The 19,988-nt window shown below is 41.8% G+C and overlaps 1 protein-coding gene and 1 long non-coding RNA gene across 2 annotated transcripts in view; both read right to left on the bottom strand.

Moving 5' to 3' along the window:
- Positions 1–4,189: 4,189 nt before the first annotated feature.
- On the bottom strand, positions 4,190–5,453 carry LOC133475889 (uncharacterized). Its single transcript, XR_009787977.1, has 2 exons — positions 5,344–5,453; positions 4,190–5,199 (listed from the first exon to the last, which is right to left on the bottom strand). It is a non-coding gene; the product is annotated as an uncharacterized LOC133475889 (long non-coding RNA).
- A 13,355-nt stretch (positions 5,454–18,808) lies between these two features.
- The window catches only part of LOC133475717 (dynamin-1-like), a 28,064-nt gene continuing 26,884 nt past the window's right edge, over positions 18,809–19,988 (bottom strand). The window contains exon 24 of the mRNA XM_061768995.1: positions 18,809–19,801. Coding sequence (XP_061624979.1) covers positions 19,780–19,801 — 22 coding nt within the window. The 3' untranslated portion in view covers positions 18,809–19,779. The remainder of the gene's footprint in view (positions 19,802–19,988) is intronic.

Below are 19,988 nucleotides of genomic sequence, written 5' to 3'. Positions count from 1 at the left end.
CGACAGAAGACTATGCACTCATAAGGATAAAAGTGCCTTCCGGTCCAACCTATTTTTTAGTTGACCAAAAGGACTGGGCCTCATTACAGAAATTGAGAAAACCCAGAGGATTCAAGGGCCTTGACTGGCATTATTTCCAAAGGAATTAGATCCATCCATCCATACTGTTCAATAGCTTTCAAAAGACAGAACTAAGACACTTGGCTCAATAAGACAAGGCCCGGAATTTTGGTGTCTGTGTTACTGTCAATTTGAGAACTGTCCTGTTGAAGTCACCGTCACAATAGATAGCAAAAAGGATTTTTTTAAGACACTGTACATTTCAAGGGTGGTATGAGCATCCACAATCGCATTGAACTAAAGTCAAGACCTGTGAGAGGAAGAGAAAGGGATTCACTGGGGCAAAAATTACAAAAAGAATTGCCCAGATCTCTCTACTTAAGAAACCTTCTGAAATTGGACGAAGCAGTCATGGAATCAGGCTGCAGAGATGAGGCACTCACACCTCCTGTATTGAAAACCATTTCGTGGGAAAAGAAGCAAAAAAAGTCGTCTGCACAACAATGAGCTCTTAAGTTTGCATTTCATGGTGGAAAGAAAGACTTAAGCCAGATGTGCTCCAAAAAGTATTTTTATTCCCCAAAGGTGTACTGTATTGACATTTATCATGACAGGACCAGAGAAGACATCCTCTATTTGGACGCCACTGGCAGCATCGTAAAGAAGGAAAAATGCTCCCCACCATTCTATGTGTATGAGCTTGTTGTGAAGAATTCATTGAAAAACTCCTCACCCTTCCCTACTTGACTTGTGAACACACCACTGCCTCGGTCAAGTATTTTCTTGACACGTTTCAAGGATGTATGGACAGAGAGCGATGCAGGCACCAGTAATGCTTCTATTGTGCTAATGCAAGCACTGTGTCTTTCATTTATAAAGACCAATTTGAATAGCACCATTGAACATTACTACTCTATAGTTTGTGGAAAGGGGACATCCACAGATTTTGAAGTACCTATCCTACACTGTTGCTTGAGGCATTTGATGAAGAATGCCAAGGACATTTGCAGAAAATATTACTATTTTCATTAGTAATTTGAACAATGTCATCCATATTTGTTAACTGGTTGCTAATTTTATCAATAAATCTTATAAATATCTGTATGGTAACTAAGATTTTATATTTTGGTGTTGCAGTGCCAAACAACATTACCACCTTGCAATGCACGTGTTTAGACTTCTTACAACTCCAACAACATTACAAGGTTTAGATGACATGGTTTTAAGCGCTGCAGTTCTTTTCTCCAGTCCATGCAGTGGAGTAAATGTTGAAAAGCACTTTAAAAACCTTCAACTCCTGATGCAAGACAAAAAGCTTTTGGAGAAAAATATCAGCTTTGAAACCAAAACACCTGTTGAAGAGGACAGGTGACAGCTGAACCCAGAGCTCTGCAAAATGTATAGATTCCTCTGTCAGGAATAAATTGGTTGACTTCTAACGCGTTATAATTGTAGTTCTTCCACGAAAACGAACACGCATGGAACCTCAGAAGTAATAGGTGATTTTAAACACAGGTTCCTTCAGTTTGTACAGTAAACATCGCCTATTTGTGCATTGAATTTGGTGTGCCAACACCTGAGAAAGGGAAAATGTTGTCGAGGCACACAGTTTGTCTGATTGGGGGATTTTTATTAGAAATATAAATTCATACCCATTAATATAGCACATCTAAAATAAATTACATAAAAGGAGACTATACAATTGATAGGTAATTTAAAAATAAAAAATAAAAAAATAAAAGAATTTGACAGTAAACATACGACAGTTCGAACTTTGCTCAAAATGGCAATCGCGAAGCAGCAGCATTGACATCATATACAAGCGACAGTCCCCCCACGAGGACGGCAATTGTGCATTAAAACACCGCTAAAACACCATGTGAACACTCGAAAACTACTTTGCGCCACACTCAAATAGTAAAACGCCAAGCCATCGACGCCACTAAGTCAATTATCCATTTAGACGTCGAGTAAAGTTCAAACTTTGCTCAACAAAATGGCGACCACGTCGCAGCAGAGTCATATTCGAGCGACACTCCCGCCACGAGGACGGCAATTGTGCATTAAAACACCGCTAAAACACAATGTAAACACTCGAAAACTGCTTTGCGCCACACACGAAAATGGTAAAACGCCAAGCCATCGACGCCTCGAAGTCAATTATTCATTTGGGCGTCGAGTAAAGCTCAAACTTCGCTCAACAAAATGGCAACCACGTCGCAGCAGCGGCGACGTCATATTCAAGCGACACTCAAGCCACGAGGACGACGGAAATTGTGCATTAAAACACTGCTAAAACACCACGGAAACACTCGAAAACTCCTTCGCGCCACACACGCCAAGTGTAAAACGCCAAGCCAGCGACGCCACGATGTCCGTTATTCATTTGGCCATCTAGTCAAGTTCAAACTTTGCTGAACAAAATGGCGACCACGCCACAGAAGCGGCGACGTCATATTCAAGCGACATCCTCGCCACGAGGACGACGGCAATTGTATGTTACAACACCGCTAAAACACTCAAAATGCCTTCACACCACTCACGCAAAGTGTAAAAACCTAACCCAGCGAAGCCACGAAGCATATTATGCATCTGGCCGTCGAGTAAAGTTCAAACCTTACGCTACAAAATGGCGACCCTGCATGTTCTCTCAGCTGTATAAGCACAAATTAACGCATGTCAAATCACTCACAAGACGCTTTCACACTCAGAGTGCGTGCCCGAGTCAAGCATGTCAAAAACACGCTCAAATAAGTCAAGACACAGCAAAAACAATGTTAATTGCTAGAGAGCATGAAGCAGCGTTCTTACCTTGGCTGGAACAGATGAAGGAGACATTAACGTCACTCGCCTCAGCCGGTTAAGCGATCCAAACCGGAAATAGATGTTTTGCATTAACCAATCATAGATGTGTTGCATTAACCAATCAGTTTTGTCTGCGTACATTTTGGCGCCAAATGCGACCAATCAGATGACCAAGTCCTAATTATTTCCTAGAACTGTCCATTTCTCGTGCTTGATTCAAGTCATTCACGTGATGCCCAAGTCTGCTGTACTAGTACTAGGAGGAAAGGTTGTCGAATATGTTTCATTTGCATCACAGTTATTATTTTTGAAATAACTGAATGGTTCAGGGTCACTACACACAATGGAAGTCTTTTATTCGAATGTTATATTTTCAAAGAAATTTAGAAAAAAAATATTCCCCAAATAGTTTGGATTATGCAGCTTTTGCCATAAATGTAGTACGATTTTTACATAGTTGTTTAATTAGTTTGCATTGATTCTCATGAGGCCACAATTGGGGTATGAGTGCATTACTTTTCTATTTTGAAGTTGAGGTATTTTCACTTTATTTGCACAATGCACTGCAACAATCACTTATTTTTCCAATACGGTTTATTCCTTACTGGATGGATTCACAAACAACATACAGAACACACTGAGGCATTTGACACGCACGCCTGTCATGCAATAGTCCAGCTGAAAGCAGAGTTGTGTTGGGAAAAGAGGCAAAGTCAGTTTATGACAACACCTTTATAGCTCCTCACTCTAAACATTTCATTTATCAACAATTAAGAGAAATGACAACTTCATATTGTGTCAGCTTTGTTGGTCACAATGTATGTAGGGAGAAGCTGCGCCAAGCATTTTCATACAGACCGAACAAATTTACATGCTGGTATTAATAAAACTTACTTTTAAGTCAGACACGTCGGAAGCAGCAGCAGACGCACATTTATCACACCATCAAGTCATTTTAATTTCCAAAGCTTATCTTTGTGACATGACAAAACAACTGGCAACACGCACACACTCATGCAAACACCCAGCATTGCGGAATCATTGTTAACCCCATTAAACCCTAACCCTATAAAATACATTTTGGATTGAAAATGTCAGAGAGGTATTCTTTTTTTTTTTTAAATCACTACACATGCTACTTAGTGTTGAAAACAATCGGAGCTGGCACGCTGACATCTAATTATGTTAATGTTGCAAGCTACATCGGCAGTGTGCAAGCACGCATGTTCTCAGGACAAAGGCTATTTCGGTGGGTGAGGCTCTCAAAAAGGAAAGGAGAATACATTTGTGGACAATATGGAAAGGGGGGGGGAAAGGAATGCTGTGTGAATGCAGCTTCAAGTTGCTGGCCATGCAGCTGCAAACTTTACCTCACCAGGCCACAAGAGGGAAGCAAAGTAACCTACTCAAAACAACACTCCACATTCCGATTTGTCTGCTCGATGACTTTGGGTGTGCTTTATCGGCTGTTCCAACCTGAGAGCGAGCGGTTTGACTTCTGCTTGTGGAGCTTTTCCTTCTCCCTCTTCACCTTGGGCATGATCTTAAGCTTCATGCTGCTTTTGCTACTGGGACGCACAGACCCCTGGATGCACACACAATCACGTGTGGCACAACGCACACAAGCACTTTGCACATATTCTTTTAAAAGATCTTTTTAAACATCGGACAAAAAAACAGTGGGTATAAAAGGGAAGAACGTTTTTACTAACTCAGTTTGGTTTCGATGTTCGGACAGTTAACATCACTTTTTTGTACAAGTGCATTTATTTAATTCAGTGTGCCAAGACCTGAGGAAGGCTCCTTAGAGCCGAAACGTTGACGAGGCACACAGTTTGGTTGACAAAAAAAGGTTTTGGGGGGATTGTTTTGTTTTTTTTGTGGGTTTCGGTTGTTATGATTAGAAATATATTACAAATGCATACCTATTAATAAATAGCACATCTAAAACAAAAAAAGATTACATAAATAACAAAGACTACTCTATACAATTCATTTGGAAAAAGAAAAAAGAAAATTGGAACAAGGATGACTGGGGGAGAGTGGAAAGTGGTCCACTATGACCGGCGGGGCCAGCAGGCACGCCGCGAGGAATGGGGAAATGGAGACGGGAGATGGCGCAGGGGGATGACCGTGCATCTCCCCCCTGATCCCGGAAGGGGAATTATGTCCCCTATACTGGGAGAGGGAGGGTTCGGTTCCCCTCACCTAACCCTGTTTCCATGGATCTCAGTGACGTTCCAGCCCACCTGCAGTTGGAGCTCATTGAGCTGAAGTGTGACACGGAGTGTCGCCGCCGGTACCAACAACTCCCTCGTCAACTTTTACCAGCAGCTGGATAAAGACAGGTTCCAAGAGATTCGTACATTTGCTAAGAAAATGTTGAGCTTGTTTGGCTTGACATAGTTGTGCGAGGAGACATTCTCAGTCATGAACATGAATAAGAACCGCATGAGAACAAGAATAAGTGACGCCCACCTGCGTGACAGCTTGCGCATTAAAACCACCGCTTTTGAGCCAGACCTTCCCCATTTACTGCAGTCGAGATCTCAGTATCACCCTTCACATTAATGCAAACATGTTTGTTGTGAAGGGAATATAGAATACTTTATATTCTAAAATGTAATTCTATATGTAATAGAATATAATATAGAGTTTCAGGGTCTAACTAGTTTGGAAGAGGATGTGTATTACAGTATAATCAGATAAGGGGGTAGGGGTTTTATTGCAGGAAAACCCCCCCATCAGGTGGTATTTGGAGACACATCTCAAGGAAGAAAGGAACTGCGGGGAGCCACTATAAACATTGAATGCAGGCGACACCTGGAGCAGAAGTCTGGAGCCAGATCAAATGGTCATCATTCTGCAGGACAACGATGACGTCAGATTACGGACCAATCAGACGACAGCGATTCCATACTGGCCCGTTTGAAACATTGTATAAGTCTGGGGTAGAATCAGATAGTTTCAGTTCGACTACTTTATCTGCTAAGGATAAGATGGGGTAGTTACGAACCCAGAGCTCTGCAAATGTATAGACTCCTCTGTCAGGAATAAATTGGTTGGTTTTGATACATTGTTGTGAACGAAGTTCTTTCACGAAAACGAACACACTTGGAACCACGGGAGTTAGGAGATTTTAAAACACAGGTTCCTTTAGTTGATTCTGATTAATAAAGTTGAGTCAAATTTCATAATACTTTTTTGCATTTAATTATTTTATTTTAACCTTCATTTATCCAAGTCAGACAGTTATCAGATCTACCTAGCAGCAGACAACATTGTAAAACAAAGTAAAATAAAAATACAAAAAAAGCATTCCCCTCGTCAGTAGCATGTAAAATTAATGCTGGCCTGTTTGACAATTGGTTTTACGTCAATGTGGTCCCTGAGCCAAAAAGTTTGGGCTAACCAACCCATATAAAATTACATAAAGGAGTCTCTATACAATTAATTGGGAATTAAAATGAAAAAATTAAGACAGTAACCATACAACAGCCCGAACTTTGCTCATAATGGCAACCGCGAAGCAGCGTTGACATCACATACAAGCGACACTCCCGCCACGAGGACGACAGCAATTGTGCATTACAACACCGCTAAAACACCACGTAAACACTCAAACTGCTTCGCGCCACACAAGCAAAGTGTAACACGCCAAGCCAGCGACGCCATGATGTCCATTATTCATTTGGCCGTCGAGTAATGTTCAAACTTTGCTCAACAAAATGGCGACCACGTCGCAGCAGCGACGTCATATTCAAGCGACACTCCCACCACGAGGACGACGGCAATTGTGCATTACAACACCGCTAAAACACCACGTAATCACTCAAACTGCTTCGCGCCACACACGCAAAGTGTAAAACGCCAAGCCAGCGACGCCATGATGTCCATTATTCATTTGGCCGTCGAGTAAAGTTCAAACTTTGCTCAACAAAATGGCGACCACGTCGCAGCAGCGTCATATTCAAGCGACACTCCCGCCACGAGGACGGCCATTGTGCATTAAAACACCGCTAAAACACAATGTAAACACTCGAAAACTGCTTTGCGCCACACACGCAAATGGTAAAACACCAAGCCATCGACGCCACGAAGTCAATTCTTCATTTGGGCGTCGAGTAAAGCTCAAACTTTGCAGAACAAAATGGCGACCACGTCGCAGCAGCGGCGACGTCATATTCAAGCCACGAGGACGACGGAAATTGTGCATTAAAACACCGCTAAAACACCACGGAAACACTCGAAAACTGCTTCGCGCCACACACGCAAAGTGTAAAACGCCAAGCCATCGACGCCACGAAGTCAATTATCCATTTAGACCGAGTAAAGTTCAAACTTTGCTCAACAACATGGCGACCACGTCGCAGCAGCGTCATATTCAAGCGACACTCCCGCCACGAGGACGGCCCTTGTGCATTAAAACACCGCTAAAACACCATGTAAACACTCAAAAACTGCTTTGCGCCACACACGCAAATGGTAAAACGCCAAGCCATCGACGCCACGAAGTCAATTCTTCATTTGGGCGTCGAGTAAAGCTCAAACTTTGCTCAACAAAATGGCGGCGACGTCATATTCAAGCGACATCCTCGCCACGAGGACGACGGCAACTGTATGTTACAACACCGCTAAAACATTCGAAACGCCTTCACACCACTCACGCAATGTGTAAAACGCCAAGCCAGCGAAGCCACGAAGCTTATTATGCATTTGGCCGTCGAGTAAAGTTCAAACCTTGCGCTACAAAATGGCGACCCCGCATGTTCACCAAGCTGTATAAGCACAAATTAACGCATGTCAAATCACTCACAAGACGCTATCACACTCAGAGTACGTGCCAGAGTCAAACATGTCAAAAACACGCTCAAATAAGTCAATACACAGGAAAATCAACATTAATTGTTAGAGAGCTTGAAGCAGCGTGCTTACCTTGGCTGGAACAAATGAAGGCGAACGTAACGTCCCTCACCTCACGCGTTTAAGCGATCCAAACCGGAAATAGATGTTTTGCATTAACCGATCATAGATGTTTTGCATTAACCAATCAGCTTAGTGTGCGTACCTTTTGGCGCCAAATGCGACCAATCAGATGACCAAGTCCTAATTATGTCCGAGAACTGTCCATTTCTCGTGCTTGATTCAAGTCATTCACGTGATGCCGAAGTCTGCTGTACTAGTACTAGGAGGAAAGGTTGTCGAATAGGTTTCATTTGCATCACAGTTTTTATTTTTGAAATAACTCAATAGTTCAGGGTCACTACACACAATGGAAGTCTTTCATTCGAATGTTATATTTTCAAAGAAATTTAGAACACAAATATTCCCCAAAAAGTTTGGATTCTGCAGCTTTTGCCATAAATGTAGTACAATTTTTACATAGTTGTTTAATTAGTTTGCATTGATTCTCATGAGGCCACAATTTGGGTATAAGTGCATTACTTTTCTATTTACAAGTGGAGGTATTTTTCACTTTATTTGCACAATGCACTGCAACAATCACTTAGTTTTCCAATACGGTTTATTCCTTACTGGATGGATTCACAAACAACATACAAAACACACTGAGGAATTTGACACGTTCTCAGGGCAAAGGCTATTTCGGTGGGTGAGGCTCTCAAAAAGGAAAGGAGAATACATTTGTGGACAATATGGAAAGCGGGGAAAAGGAATGCTGTGTGAAAGCGGCTTCAAGTAGCTGGCCATGCAGCTGCAAATTTTACCTCACCAGGCCACTAGAGGGAAGCAAAGTAACCTGCTCAAAACAGTCCAAATTCCAATTTGTCTGCTAGATGACTTTGGGTGTGTTTTATCGGCTGTTCCAACCTGAGAGGGAGCTGTTTGACTTCTGCTTGTGGAGCTTTTCCTTCTCCCTCTTCACCTTGGGCATGATCTTAAGCTTTATGCTGCTTTGACTACTGGGACGCACCGACCCCTGGATGCACACACAATCACGTGTGGCACAACGCACACCAAGGTGTTTTGCAATCCTTACCTCCTCAGCACAGTGCTTTGGGGCCAGATCCAGTGGAGGTCATGAAATGGTTTAAATACAGTTAAAATAGGTTATTTCATGGATATAGTAGTAAAAGACAACAGGGTTAATTTGAAGTTATGTTACTTTTAACACAACTTAAAATGTTTTAAAAAGAGGAGCATATAAAAGGCGGACAAGCCTCGAAGCCTCAGTTTGTTTTGGATTTCGGAGGGAGAACATCAAAGAGTATAGCTGCTTCGCTGTTGTTTTATTAAAAGTAAGTGTGCCACGACCTGAAGGCCCTTACAGGCCGAAACGTTGTCAGGGCACACGCATAATAGGCTGTTATAGGTATTTTGTTTTGAATTGCAGATTTTTTTGTTTTATTGACTTGTTTGGTTTCTTTCATTCTAATACATAAATTGATACCGAAACTAATAAGAAACAACAAAAATAAAGATGACTTAAATAGCCAAGGCGAACTCAAATAAAAGAAACAAATACCATGGAAGGTGGGGGTTTGACAGGTCCGCTATGGGCGGGGCCGCCAGCCCGCATACCCCAGGGATTAGAACCAGGGTTATGGTAAGCAGAACCATGGGTGGATGGACCGTGCACCATCCTTTCCCTCAGGAAGAGGGGGCAATGCCCCCAATTCCTGGTGGGGAAGAGTTCAGTTCCCCAAACCAACACGAAGTAGAAACTGTAAATCCATTGACAACTTAGCAAGTTACAGCTAAATTTCCGACTTATATTTTGAAATTTGGGGAAGGGGAGTTGTTCAGTTTAATTTGAATGAGCTGAACAGAAATAGGAACGGTACAAATCCATTGACATACGTTACAGCAAAATTTGGAATTTCAGGCTTTTATTTACAAATTCCATCAAATTTGGGGAAGGGGAGTTCACAGCTTGGTTTGAGTGAGCTCAACACGTACAAGTACAAACAGTGCAAATCCACTGAAAATTAAGTTATGGCAAAAATACGAATTTCAGGCTTTTATTTTGAAATTGTCAAATTTGAGGAAGGGGAGTTGGTCACAGCTCGGTTTTAATGAGCTCACATAAGTAGTAACAGTGCAAATCCACTGAAAATAAAAAAGTTATAGCCAAATTTGTAATTTCGGGCTCTTATTTTGAAATTTCGGGAAGCAGAGTTGTTCACAGGTTGGTTTGAATGAGCTGAACACTTACAAGTTTGGAACATGCAAATGGACATTCTTTATAATTTTAAAACAGGCCATGTAAACAGCAGGTATAAAAAGGAATAACCTTTTCACTGACTCAGTTTGGTTTGGGAGTTAGTACATTAAACATCGCCGATTTGTGCATTGAATTTGGTGTGCCAAGACCTGAGAGGGAAACTGTCGAGACAAATAAAATTACATAAAGCAGACTATACAGTTAATTGGAAATTAAAAATTAAGAATGTAAGACAGTAAACATACGACAGTTCAAACATTGCTCAAAATGGCAACCGCGTTGACATCATATACAACCGACACTCCCGCCACGAGAACGACGGCAATTGTGCATTACAACACCGCTAAAACAACAACACTCAAACTGCTTCGCGCCACACGCAAAGTGTAAAACGCCAAGCCAGCGACGCCATGTCGTCCATTATTCATTTGGCCGTCGAGTAAAGTTCAAACTTTGCTCAACAAAATGGCGACCACGTCGCAGCAGCGGCGACGTCATATTCAAGCGACACTCCCGCCACGAGGACGACGGTAATTGTGCATTACAACACTGCTAAAACACCACGTAAACACTCAAACTACTTCGCGCCACACACGCAAAGTGTAAAACGCCAAGCCAGCGACGCCATGTCGTCCATTATTCATTTGGCCGTCGAGTAAAGTTGAAAGTTTGCTCAACAAAATGGCGACCACGTCGCAGCAGCGGCGAAGTCATATTCAAGCGACGCTCGCCACGAGGACGATGGCAATTGTGCATTACAACACCGCTAAAACGACGAAAACGCTCGAGACTCATTCGCGCCACTCGCGCAAAGTGTAAAACCCCAAGCCAGCGACGCCACGAAGCCAATTATGCATTCGGGCGTCGAACAAAGTTCAAACTTTGCTAAACAATGACGAACGCGGAGCTGCCGCGGTGACGTCATGTTTAAGCGAGAGTCCCGCCAGGAGGACGACGGCAATTGTACATTAAAACACCGCTAAAAAACAAAAAATGCATTCACCCCACTCACGCAAAGTGTAAAAACACAAGCCAGCGACGCCACAAAGCCAATTATGCATCTGGGCGTCGAATAAAGTTCAAACCTTACGCTACAAAACGACGACCCCGCATGTTCACTCAGCTGTATAAGCACAAATTAACGCATGTCAAATCACTCACAAGACGAATCAAACATGTCAAAAACACGCTCAAATAAGTCAATACACAGCAAAAACAACATTAATTGCTAGAGAGCGTGAAGCAGCGTGCTTACCTTGGCTGGAACAAATGAAGACGAAAGTAACGGCACTGGCCTCACCCGTTTAAGCGATCCAAACCGGAACTAGATGTTTTGCATTAACCAATCATAGATGTGTTGCATTACCCAATCAGTTTTGTCTGCGTACCTTTTGGCGCCAAATGCGACCAATCAGATGACCAAGTCCTAATTATGTCCGAGAACTGTCCATTTCTCGTGCTTGATTCAAGTCATTCACGTGACGCCGAAATCTGCTGTACTAGTACTAGGAGGAAAGGTTGTCGAATAAGTTTCATTTGCATCACAGTTTTTATTTTTGAAATAACTCAATGGTTCAGGGTCACTACACACAATGGAAGTCTTTCATTCGAATGTTATATTTTCTAAGAAATTTAGAAAACAAATATTCCTCAAAAACTTTGGATTCTGCAGCTTTTGCCATAAATGTAGTACGATTTTTACATAGTTGTTTAATTAGTTCACATTGATTCTCATGAGGCCACAATTGGGGTATAAGTGCATTACTTTTCTATTTACAAGTGGAGGTATTTTTCACTTTATTTGCACAATGCACCGCAACAATCACTTAGTTTTCCAATACGGTTTATTCCTTACTGGATGGATTCACAAACATACAGAACACACTGAGGTATTTGACACGCACGCCTGTCATGCAATAGTCCAGCTGAAAGCAGAGTTGTATTGGGAAAACAGGCAGAGTCAGTTTATGACAGAACACCTTTATAGCTCCTCACTCGAAACATTTCATTAATCAACAATTAAGAGAAATGACAACTTCATATTGTGTCAGCTTTGTTGGTCACAATGTATGTAGGGAGAAGCTGCGGCAAGCATTTTCATACAAACCGAACAAACTTGCATGCAGGTAATAACACTTACTTTTAAGTCAGACACGTCGGAAGCAGCAGCAGATGCACATTTATCACACCATCAAGTCATTTTAATTTCCAAAGCTTATTTGTTACATGACGGAAAAACTGGCAACACGCACACACTCGTGCAAACACCCAGCATTGCGGAATCATTGTTAACCCCATTAAACACTTTTTGGATTGAAAATGTCAGAGAGGTATTACATTTTTTTTTTTTTTTTTTTTTTTAAATCACTACGCATGCTACTTTGTGTTGAAAACAAATCGGAGCTGGAACGCTGACATCCAATTATGTTAATGTCGCAACCTACATCGGCAGTGTGCAAGCACGCATGTTCTCAGGACAAAGGCTATTTCGGTGGGTGAGGCTCTCAAAAAGGAAAGGAGAATACATTTGTGGACAATATGGAAAGGGGGGGGAAAATGAATGCTGTGTGAAAGCAGCTTCAAGTAGCTGGCCATGCAGCTGCAAATTTTACCTCACCAGGCCACGAGAGGGAAGCAAAGTAACCTGCTCAAAACAACAGTCCAAATTCCAATTTGTCTGCTAGATGACTTTGGGTGTGTTTTATCGGCTGTTCCAACCTGAGAGTGAGCGGTTTGACTTCTGCTTGTGGAGCTTTTCCTCCTCCCTCTTCACCTTGGGCATGATCTTAAGCTTTATGCTGCTTTGACTACTGGGACGCACCAACCCCTGGATGCACACACAATCACGTGTGGCACAACGCACACAAGCACTTTGCACATGTTATTCTTTTAAAAGATCTTTTTAAACATCGGACAAAAAAACAGTGGGTATAAAAGGGAAGAACGTTTTTACTAACTCAGTTTGGTTTCGATGTTTGGACAGTTAACATCACTTTTTTGTACAAGTGCATTTATTTAATTCAGTGTGCCAAGACCTGAGGAAGGCTCCTTAGAGCCGAAACGTTGACGAGGCACACCGTTTGGTCGACAAAAAAAGGTTTTGGGGGGATTTTTGTTTTTTTTGTGGGTTTTGGTTGTTATGATTAGAAATATATTACAAATGTATACCTATTAATAAATAGCACATCTAAAACAAAAAAATATTACATAAATAACAAAGAAGACTATACAATTCATTTGGAAAAAGAAAAAAGAAAATTGGAACAAGGATGACTGGGGGAGAGTGGAAAGTGGTCCACTATGACCGGCGGGGCCAGCAGGCACGCCGCCAGGAATGGGGAAATGGAGACGGGAGATGGCGCAGGGGGATGACCGTGCATCTCCCCCCTGATCCCGGAAGGGGAATTATTTCCCCTATACTGGGAGAGGGAGGGTTCGGTTCCCCTCACCTAACCCTGTTTCCATGGATCTCAGTGACGTTCCAGCCCACCTGCAGTTGGAGCTCATTGAGCTGAAGTGTGACACGGAGTGTCGTAGCCGGTACCAACAACTCCGTCAACTTTTACCAGCAGCTGGATAAAGACAGGTTCCAAGAGATTCGTACATTTGCTAAGAAAATGTTGAGCTTGTTTGGCTTGACATACTTGTGCGAGGAGACATTCTCAGTCATGAACATGAATAAGAACAAGAATAAGTGACGCCCACCTGCGTGACAGCTTGCGCATTAAAACCACCGCTTTTGAGCCAGACCTTCCCCATTTACTGCAGTCGAGATCTCAGTATCACCCTTCACATTAATGCAAACATGTTTGTTGATTCTGATTAATAAAGTTGAGTCAAATTTCATACTTTTTTGCATTTAATTATTTTATTTTAACCTTCATTTATCCAAGTCAGACAGTTATCAGATCTACCTAGCAGCAGACAACATTGTAAAACAAAGTAAAATAAAAATACAAAAAAAGCATTCCCCTCGTCAGTAGCATGTAAAATTAATGCTGGCCTGTTTGACAATTGGTTTTACGTCAATGTGGTCCCTGAGCCAAAAAGTTTGGGCTAACCAACCCATATAAAATTACATAAAGGAGTCTCTATACAATTAATTGGGAATTAAATTGAAAAAATTAAGACAGTAACCATACAACAGCCCGAACTTTGCTCATAATGGCAACCGCGAAGCAGCGTTGACATCACATACAAGCGACACTCCCGCCACGAGGACGACAGCAATTGTGCATTACAACACCGCTAAAACACCACGTAAACACTCAAACTGCTTCGCGCCACACAAGCAAAGTGTAACACGCCAAGCCAGCGACGCCATGATGTCCATTATTCATTTGGCCGTCGAGTAATGTTCAAACTTTGCTCAACAAAATGGCGACCACGTCGCAGCAGCGACGTCATATTCAAGCGACACTCCCGCCACGAGGACGATGGCAATAGTGCATTATAACACCGCTAGCTAAACCACCACGTAAACACTCGAACTGCTTTGTGCCACACACGCAAAGGGTAAAACGCCAAGACATCGACGCCACGAAGTCAATTATTCATTTGGCCGTCGAGTAAAGTTCAAACTTTGCTCAACAAAATGGCGACCACGTCGCTGCAGCGGCGACGTCATATTCAAGCGACACTCCCGCCACGACGACAATTGTGCATAACACCGCTAAAACACCACGTAAACACTCAAACTGCTTCGCGCCACACGCAAAGTGTAAAACGCCAAGCCAGCGACGCCATGATGTCCATTATTCATTTGGCCGTCGAGTAAAGTTCAAACTTTGCTCAACAAAATGGCGACCACGTCGCAGCAGCGGCGACGTCATATTCAAGCGACACTCCCGCCACGAGGACGATGGCAATAGTGCATTATAACACCGCTAGCTAAACCACCACGTAAACACTCGAACTGCTTTGTGCCACACACGCAAAGGGTAAAACGCCAAGACATCGACGCCACGAAGTCAATTATTCATTTGGCCGTCGAGTAAAGTTCAAACTTTGCTCAACAAAATGGCGACCACGTCGCTGCAGCGGCGACGTCATATTCAAGCGAGACTCCCGCCACGAGGACTACAGCAATTGTGCATTACAACACCGCTAAAACACCACGTAAACACTCAAACTGCTTCGCGCCACTCGCAAAGTGTAAAACGCCAAGCCAGCGACGCCATGATGTCCATTATTCATTTGGCCGTCGAGTAAAGTTCAAACTTTGCTCAACAAAATGGCGACCACGTCGCAGCAGCGCCGACGTCATATTCAAGCGACACTCTCGCCACGAGGACGATGGTCAATTGTGCATTACAACACCGCTAAAACCACAAAAACGCTCGAGACTCATTCGCGCAAAGTGTAAAACCCCAAGCCAGCGACGCCATGATGTCCATTATTCATTTGGCCGTCGAGTAAAGTTCAAACTTTGCTCAACAAAATGGCGACCACGTCGCAGCAGCGCCGACGTCATATTCAAGCGACACTCTCGCCACGAGGACGATGGTCAATTGTGCATTACAACACCGCTAAAACCACAAAAACGCTCGAGACTCATTCGCGCAAAGTGTAAAACCCCAAGCCAGCGACGCCACGGAGCCAATTATGCACTCAGGCATCGAACATGCTAAACAATGACGAACGCGGAGCTGCAGCGCTGCCGCGGTGACGTCATGTTTAAGCTCCAGTCCCGCCACGAGGACGACGGCAATTGTACGTTACAACACCGCTGAAACACTCAAAACGCCTTCACACCACTCACTCAAACGTGTAAAACGCCAAGCCCGGGACGCCACGGAGGCTATTACGCATCTGGCCGTCGAGTAAAGTTCAAACCTTGCGCTACAAAATGGCGACCCCGCATGTTCACTCAGCTGTGTAAGCACAAATTAACGCATGTCAAATCACTCACAAGACGAATCAAACATGTCAAAAACACGCTCAAATAAATCAATACACAGCAAAAACAACATTAATTGCTAGTGCTTGAAGCAGCGTGCTTACCTTGGCTGGAACAAATGAAGGAGAAAGTAACGTCACTCGCCTCACCCGTTTAAGCGATCCAAACCGGAAATAGATGTTTTGCATTAACCAATCATAGATGTGTTGCATTAACCAATCAGCTTAGTCTGCGTATATTTTGGCACCAAATGCGACCAATCAGATGACCAAGTCCTAATTATGTCCTAGAACTGTCCATTTCTCGTGCTTGATTCAAGTCATTCACGTGATGCCGAGGTCTGCTGTACTATTACTAGTAAATATTTTCAAAGAAATTTAGAAAACAAATATTCCCCAAAAAGTTTGGATTCTGCAGCTTTTGACATAAATGTAGTGACATTTTTACATAGTTGTTTAATTAGTTTGCATTGATTCTCATGAGGCCACAATTGGGATATAAGTGCATTACTTTTCTATTTACAAGTGGAGGTATTTTTCGCTTTATTTACACAATGCACTGCAACAATCACTTAGTTTTCCAATACAGTTTATTCCTTACTGGATGGATTCACAAACAACATACAAAACACACTGAGGCATTTGACACGCACACCTGTCATGCAATAGTCCAGCTGAAAGCAGAGTTGTGTTGGGAAAACAGGCAAAGTCAGTTTATGACAACACCTTTATAGCTCCTCACTCTAAACATTTCATTCATCAACAATTAAGAGAAATGACAACTTCATATTGTGTCAGCTTTGTTGGTCACAATGTATGTAGGGAGAAGCTGCGCCAAGCATTTTCATACAAACCGAACAAACTTACATGTAGGTATTAATAAACTTACTTTTAAGTCAGACACGTTGGAAGCAGCATCAGACGCACATTTATCACACCATCAAGTCATTTTAATTTCCAAAGCTTATCTTTGTTACATGACGGAACAACTGGTAACACGCACACACGTGCAAACACCCAGCATTGCGGAATCATTGTTAACCCCATTAAACCCTAACCCTATAAAATACTTTTTGGATTGAAAATGTCAGAGAGGTATTCATTTTTTTAAAAATCACTACGCATGCTACTTAGTGTTGAAAACAATCGGAGCTGGCACGCTGACATCCAATTATGTTAATGTTGCAACCTACATCGGCAGTGTGCAAGCACGCATGTTCTCAGGACAAAGGCTACTTCGGTGGGTGAGGCTAACAAAAAGGAAAGGAGAATACATTTGTGGACAATATGGAAAGGGGGGAAAGGAATGCTGTGTGAAAGCAGCTTCAAGTTGGTGGCCATGCAGCTGCAAATTTTACCTCACCAGGCCACGAGAGGGAAGCAAAGTAACCTGCTCAAAACAACACTCCACATTCCGATTTGTCTGCTAGATGACTTTGGGTGTGTTTTATCGGCTGTTCCAACCTGAGAGCGAGCGGTTTGACTTCTGCTTGTGGAGCTTTTCCTTCTCCGTCTTCACCTTGGGCATGATCTTAAGCTTTATGCTGCTTTGACTACTGGGACGCACCAACCCCTGGATGCACACACAATCAGGTGTGGCACAACGCACACAAGCACTTTGCACATATTATTCTTTTAAAATATATTTTTAAGCATAGGACAAAAAACAGTGGGTATAAAAGGGAAGAACGTTTTTACTGACTCACTTTGGTTTCAATGTTTGGACAGTAAACATCGCCTAATTGTGCATTGTATTTTTTGAATTTGGTGTGCCAGGACCTGAGGAAGGCTCCTTGGAGCCGAAACATTGTCGAGGCACACCGTTTGGTCGACAAAAAAAGTTTTTTTGGGGGGATTTTTTGTTTTTTTGTAGGTTTTTGTTGTTATAATTAGAAATATATTACAAATTCATACCTATTAATAAATAGCACATCTAAAAGAAATAATATTACATAAATAACAAAGGCGACTCTATACAATTCATTTGGAAATATAAAAAAGAAAATCAAAACAAAGATGACTGGAGAGTGGAAAGTGGTCCACTATGACCGGCGGGGCCAGGAATGGGGAAATGGAGACGGGAGATGGCGCAGGGGGATGGACCGTGCATCTCCCCCCCCGATCCCGGAAGGGGAATTATTTCCCCTATACTGGGAGAGGGAGGGTTCGGTTCCCCTCACCTAACCCTAGATTAGGAACAGTTGGATAAGGCTAAAAACAAATACATTAGGTTAAAAACGATTTGATTTGGTTAAACTATGAATTTTTACTAAAACATTGTTTTCTTTGATTTTTTTTCTCTTTTTTCTTTTTTGATTTCTTTGATTTACACATGTACATTAGAGGATACTATATCCGTTTAATAATAGTAGAAAACAAAAATAATTATCATTAGAATATAAAAAGTATTACTGATATAGCAAAGGCGAAACAATCATTATGTAAATAACCAAGGCGATATAAAAGGAAAAACAAAACGAACACAACGAAGTAAATTAAAAATAAACATTTAAACATTTAAAAAAGACAAAAAAAATATACAAAAAATAAAAAAAATAAATAAAAGAAAAAACAAAAAATAACTATATTTACAAAACTACAAAAATATAAACAAAATGACAGATGAGTGGTGGTCAGTGGTCCAGTATGGACGACGTGGCCAAAATGGGAGACAAAGAGGGGGGAATCAGGGGGACGGGAGATACCAGGGGTAGAAGGCCAGCGAATCTCCTTTTCTTACCGGGGGTCGGGCAGAGGCCTATCATCTTCAGAGAGGAAGAGTTCAGCCCTCTTTTCCTAACCCAAAAATGATTTTTTTTTTGTTAAATGGTCAAGGTGTTGACACATATGATTAGACAAGCATTCCCCACGGGTCAAACAGATTTTATCATGGGAAATTCTAGAAATTGGGGTCACAACACCAGCTTGATCTACATACATCTATACTTACAAGTTTTTCAAACACAGTACATTCAATATACATCATTATTGATAGATTCGGAAATACACAATAAAACAGGCTAATGGTTACAAAGTGCACCCTGAAATCATTTATGATGTAACACAACATGACACAGCTACAAACACGCCAAGTGCATATGATATTACATCACTGCATGAACAACATGAAAGACAAACATGCAACATTCAAATAAATCTATCAAAAGATCAATTTCCATTGGCGAAATGTTGACCGAACATTTATATCATTTTACTCTCCATTGAAACTTTATATTCATCACCATCACCCAATTGCTTTGGGAGAAAACATTTCTAAATATACAACAAACATTTTAAATATTTTACTGCAGTTTATTTATGAGGGTTAACAAAAATTCCAAAAAACAGTATATTACTATACACACATGAAGAACATGCACTTTACACATTGGGTTTGTAAGCTGCTTTAAATATGCTCAGAACTATATCAGTATCTTCATCATCTCTATGTTAAGCAAAGAAGTAAGTCAGTCATAAATTGTGATGAATGAATCATCATTCATTTCCAGCAACAGTCAAACTTTACATTGTAAAGATGAACTTAAGGACAAACATTTTGTCTTCACTCGAGAAAGTAAAACACTTGAATGATAACGTGTTTGCTAGCTACGTAGCTAGCCAACTGGCACACTTCCTTGTGTTATTTTATTAGGGTTACACAAAAACAACACTCATAGTGGTAATACTGTGATATGAAAATATGACTGTCATTGTCATCAAACTACAAGAAGATAAGATGAGTCTCCAGGGCTTCTTTACTTATGCAAACATATGGAGCACAGATTGTCATTAGTGCAGGATCACAGGGTGAAAGGAGATCGCATTGGTGGTGATCACTGATCACTGATGGAGATTCTGAAAGAAGCAAATGTAATGATTGGAAAGGGACTTCCTGTTGCCTTGCTCCACTTAACTTCCTGTTGGCCTCAAATTCTCTATACAGCGGTGCCTTGAGATAAGAGTTTAATTGGTCCTGTGACCACACTCGGAACTTTAAATACTCCTATCTCAAATCATCTTTCTGGATTGTAATGCCATTCAT

This window comes from Phyllopteryx taeniolatus, chromosome 3, assembly GCF_024500385.1.
Source record: "Phyllopteryx taeniolatus isolate TA_2022b chromosome 3, UOR_Ptae_1.2, whole genome shotgun sequence".
NCBI lineage: Eukaryota > Metazoa > Chordata > Actinopteri > Syngnathiformes > Syngnathidae > Phyllopteryx > Phyllopteryx taeniolatus.
Note: the sequence above shows the minus strand (reverse complement) of the source record. Positions and strands in the feature narration are given on the sequence as shown.